This window comes from Olea europaea, chromosome 5 (genome assembly GCF_002742605.1).
Source record: "Olea europaea var. sylvestris chromosome 5, O_europaea_v1, whole genome shotgun sequence".
Taxonomy (NCBI): domain Eukaryota; kingdom Viridiplantae; phylum Streptophyta; class Magnoliopsida; order Lamiales; family Oleaceae; genus Olea; species Olea europaea.
The window spans coordinates 2,709,310-2,712,997 of NC_036241.1; the positions used below are offsets into that span (position 1 = coordinate 2,709,310).

Genomic DNA, 3,688 nt, shown 5'->3' on the forward strand with positions numbered 1-3,688 from the left:
ATCATCCATAGTGGCTCTTATAATTTCTAAGGAATGTATTAGGAAGTAAATAAAATTATACTTAACTACGGAGTTAACATTTATATTCCACTGGATTGAGGTTTTTGTCAATTTCAGTCTTACTGTATTGAACAGTTCAGAATGACTATTTCGATTTTCTTTATAATCTCCATTAGTAGTTTCTTTTTAATTTTTTTTATTTCTTTCTTTTAGAAAGAAGAGATGTATAAAGTTTAAATATTGCCTCGATAAAGTCAAAAATGAAAAGAAGCTATAAAGAGGGATTATACATTAATCTAAGGTTTTCAGATGTAAAACGTGGGATTAACAACTAATACAAAGTAACTATGAGGAAGACAAAAGAAGTTTGGTTTTAGTGCATAAGTAGGTCAAGCTTGCCTATTCAGAAAAGCCATCTCTAAGTGCTCAACAATATCCTCCACCGTCACGCAGAATTCACGCTTCATCTGCATCAAATAATTCAAATCAAATTTTATTAAAAATCATTGCCTATCAGATCATAAAGTCATGAACACACACACACACACACACACACACACACACACACACAAAAATATTTGCAAACACATACACACACACACACACACACACACACACACACACACACACACACACACACACACACACACACACACACACACACACACACACACACACACACACACACACACACACACACACACACACACACACACACACACACACACACACACACACACACACACACACACACAAATATTTGCAAATCTTCCTGAAAATGCCAGGTTAATTACAGAGTTATTACCTCAGCAAGAATGGTTATATCAACAGTAGAACTTCCAAATGGCATTGCTCTAACGTCCAAGACATTGAGGTGCAGATTTTCCATTTCGTACTGAATTCTTGATACTAATCCCTTGTGTTTCTTGTGGAAAATTTTAATCATTACATTGTTGTTTGAAATTCTTGCCTTGATTTCAGCTGGGACTGATTCTCTTGTGCCGCTATTAATGGAGCTCTCTTTAGAGGAAAAAGAATTTAAAGTAGGAATTGAATTTCTTGTTGCGGAATAATTAGCATTTGATGTAATGATTAAGTTTCTGTTGGCCTCTTCAGCTTCTTCTTCCAGTATTCTTACGCGTTCTTGAAGCTCTTGCACATGCTTGATAGCATCTCCCAGTAGAGAAGCTTTGTCCAACTGAAACAAAATTAAGTTCCAACGAATCATTTGATATATTTCGTTTCTGCTTTCCCTCAGACAATTGGGGAACCGTTAATTAATTTCCCTTAGTTTTAATTTCCAGAAAAAGAACATTTTGTCGGAATATTTTGTATATGTGGTCCACGTATACTATAATCAAAATTTATTCATTTTGTTCTTGAATTAAAGCTTGTTTTTGAGGAAATTATTATTTCAATATTGTAAATGGATGATTTTGGATTTAATCTTAGTAAATGTGATACGAAAGAAAGCAGCAAAAAAATTCAATTTTGTGCTTGATTTATGTTTATTATGAATGCATAAATCTAACATAAAGAAACCCTAATCCATAAATCCAGTAATTTTAATTTCCTGAAAGAAGATATAATTACCTTTTTGAGACCTGGCACAACTTTAGAGAGATTAATGAAAAGTTGGCTTAGCTTCTCTCGTCGTTTCCTTTCTGACATAACATGATCCTGCGCTTGCAAAGGGCTCCTAATCACGCTGCAAGGCACCTTCTTTGCACCCATCTCATATTGCTTCTTACCCAAAGGCTCTTTCATCGTCAAAGATGAAAACTTTATAATTTGGGGGGACACTGAAGAGTCCCTAGACAGTATCCTGTGCAAATTCTCAGTTTGGTTCGACTTTCCAAAAGAAATTAGTTGGGAAGGACAAGAAGAAGAAAAAGAAGAATTAGAAGGCTTTGTACTTATTTCTTGATGTTGGGGACCATTAATGTAAGAACTCCAACTGGTATTATAACTCAGCTGTTTAGCTTCACTTTTAATGCTGGTCTGCTGGGAATTTATAGCATCAACTGTGTTGTATTGTGAAAGATCAGATGAGAAGATGTCAGCGAGAATAGGCTCAAGACTATAAAGTTCATCAAGATTAATTGCTTCTCCTTTTGAGTTGACCAAGAACTGTTCACTTTCCATGTCCTGCACTCAGAACGGAATCAACAAAATTGCTGTCAGATTCTAAAGCTTCCTTAATTTTCCCTTCAACTTTGGAAATCAATAATACAAAAATAAAAAATAAATAGATCAAGAGTTTGCACAGATCCATTCTTTTTCTACATGTTATAATTTTATTGAGGGGGAAAACATCAGAATAAAGAAACAGTATCCAAATTCAGTAGTTATTCCGAGTCAATCGATAACCCTTTTTTTTTTTTTTTTTTGGTGAAAATAAAATAAACTGACCTATAAAAATAGCCCCAAACAAAAGAATTAAATCAAATCGCCAAAAATAAAAGGCAAGAGTAACATAGGAATATTATGAATACAACGAAAAACATCTCTCTAAACAAGTCTCAGACGAATTTGTGTGTACAAGAAATTAAAGCAGAAAAGCTGATTTGAAACTGACCTGATCTGATGACAGAATTTTCGTACAATTCTTTGGCAGTAGAATGTAGAATGCAAAGGAAATTTTGGCAGATTCTATAGGGACAGAAGATTTATAGAATGAAAACCCTAAAACCAAATTGGAATTATTTTATCTGCTAATTAAAATGGTCGGTAGATGGATTCTAGAAACTGTTAATAGTGTGTACGAAATGGTCGTACGCACGTGTGAATATGTATTCTCTTGGCTAAAATCATGCATAGCACGCGGGGGAAAGGGTGTGTGTGATTGCATAGATGAAAATTATCAATTAAGGGTCCGTTTGCTTACGAAGATGGAATTTGAGTGGAAAAAAATGAATTCCAGTAATTGAATTGCCTAAAAATTATTTTCCTGAAAATTGTAAATTATTGTTTTTTATTGGTATAATTTTTCACTTGGAATTGTATTCGTTTGGCTTTGTTTTACATAAAAATTGTCTATTAAAGGGATATATTTTATTAGTATTGAGGATGAAGAAAAATATATCAATCAAATTGCACAAAATGAGAATTTGGATGAAAAAATGAATTTTTTTCATAAAAAATTTTGACAATCAATTAATTCCAATATTAATTATATGCAATGAAATTTAAACCCACTGTAAATCATTTCTATAGTTTATAGTTAAATAATAATAAAAATACTATTTTTGTAAAGGGAAGCTAAATACATATCAAAAAGTTTTTTTTTTTAACTTTCCATATTTCATCATTATACCATCTAATTTAGTCTTTAAACATCGGAATGAGCCATATTGAATAATTTAATGTTATTTAGCGTTAGTATGCTAACACCATTTTAGGTGGAAGATTAGAATTAATTTATTTGTATAACTGTGGTTGACAAAGAATGATAACAATGTTGATGTTGTCAAAATTAGGACCATTAATTTCAAAACCAGTTTTTGAAATGAATGAATTTGATATTATCAAGTATGATTGTCAACCAAAATTGTTGGAAAAAAATTGCAAGTATCATGATTGGAATGAATATGATGATTTCAAAATTAAATGAAAGTTTCAATATATTTTTCTACATTTAATTAAATTTATCGTATCATTCTACTTAGGCTAGTATTCTAGAGTTAAG

At 31.9% G+C, this 3,688-nt stretch overlaps 1 protein-coding gene across 1 annotated transcript; it reads right to left on the reverse strand.

Moving 5' to 3' along the window:
* Positions 1-261: 261 nt before the first annotated feature.
* Positions 262-2,695, reverse strand: LOC111394410 (transcription factor bHLH18-like). The gene is made up of 4 exons (XM_023020217.1): positions 2,579-2,695; positions 1,594-2,148; positions 806-1,198; positions 262-467 (listed from the first exon to the last, which is right to left on the reverse strand). Exons 2-4 carry the CDS (start codon positions 2,143-2,145, stop codon positions 390-392), a joined length of 1,023 nt encoding a protein of 340 aa, XP_022875985.1. The 5' UTR covers positions 2,146-2,148; positions 2,579-2,695; the 3' UTR covers positions 262-389.
* Positions 2,696-3,688: the final 993 nt, after the last annotated feature.

Excerpts from the sequence above, each read along its gene's own strand:
- LOC111394410 (XM_023020217.1), bottom strand. The coding sequence starts at position 2,145 with ATGGAAAGTGAACAGTTCTTGGTCAACTCAAAAGGAGAAGCAATTAAT. Across the intron at positions 1,199-1,593 it reads TTGTGCCAGGTCTCAAAAAG|TTGGACAAAGCTTCTCTACT; the intron begins GTAATTATATCT and ends ATTTTGTTTCAG. Across the intron at positions 468-805 it reads ATATAACCATTCTTGCTGAG|ATGAAGCGTGAATTCTGCGT; the intron begins GTAATAACTCTG and ends TATTTGATGCAG.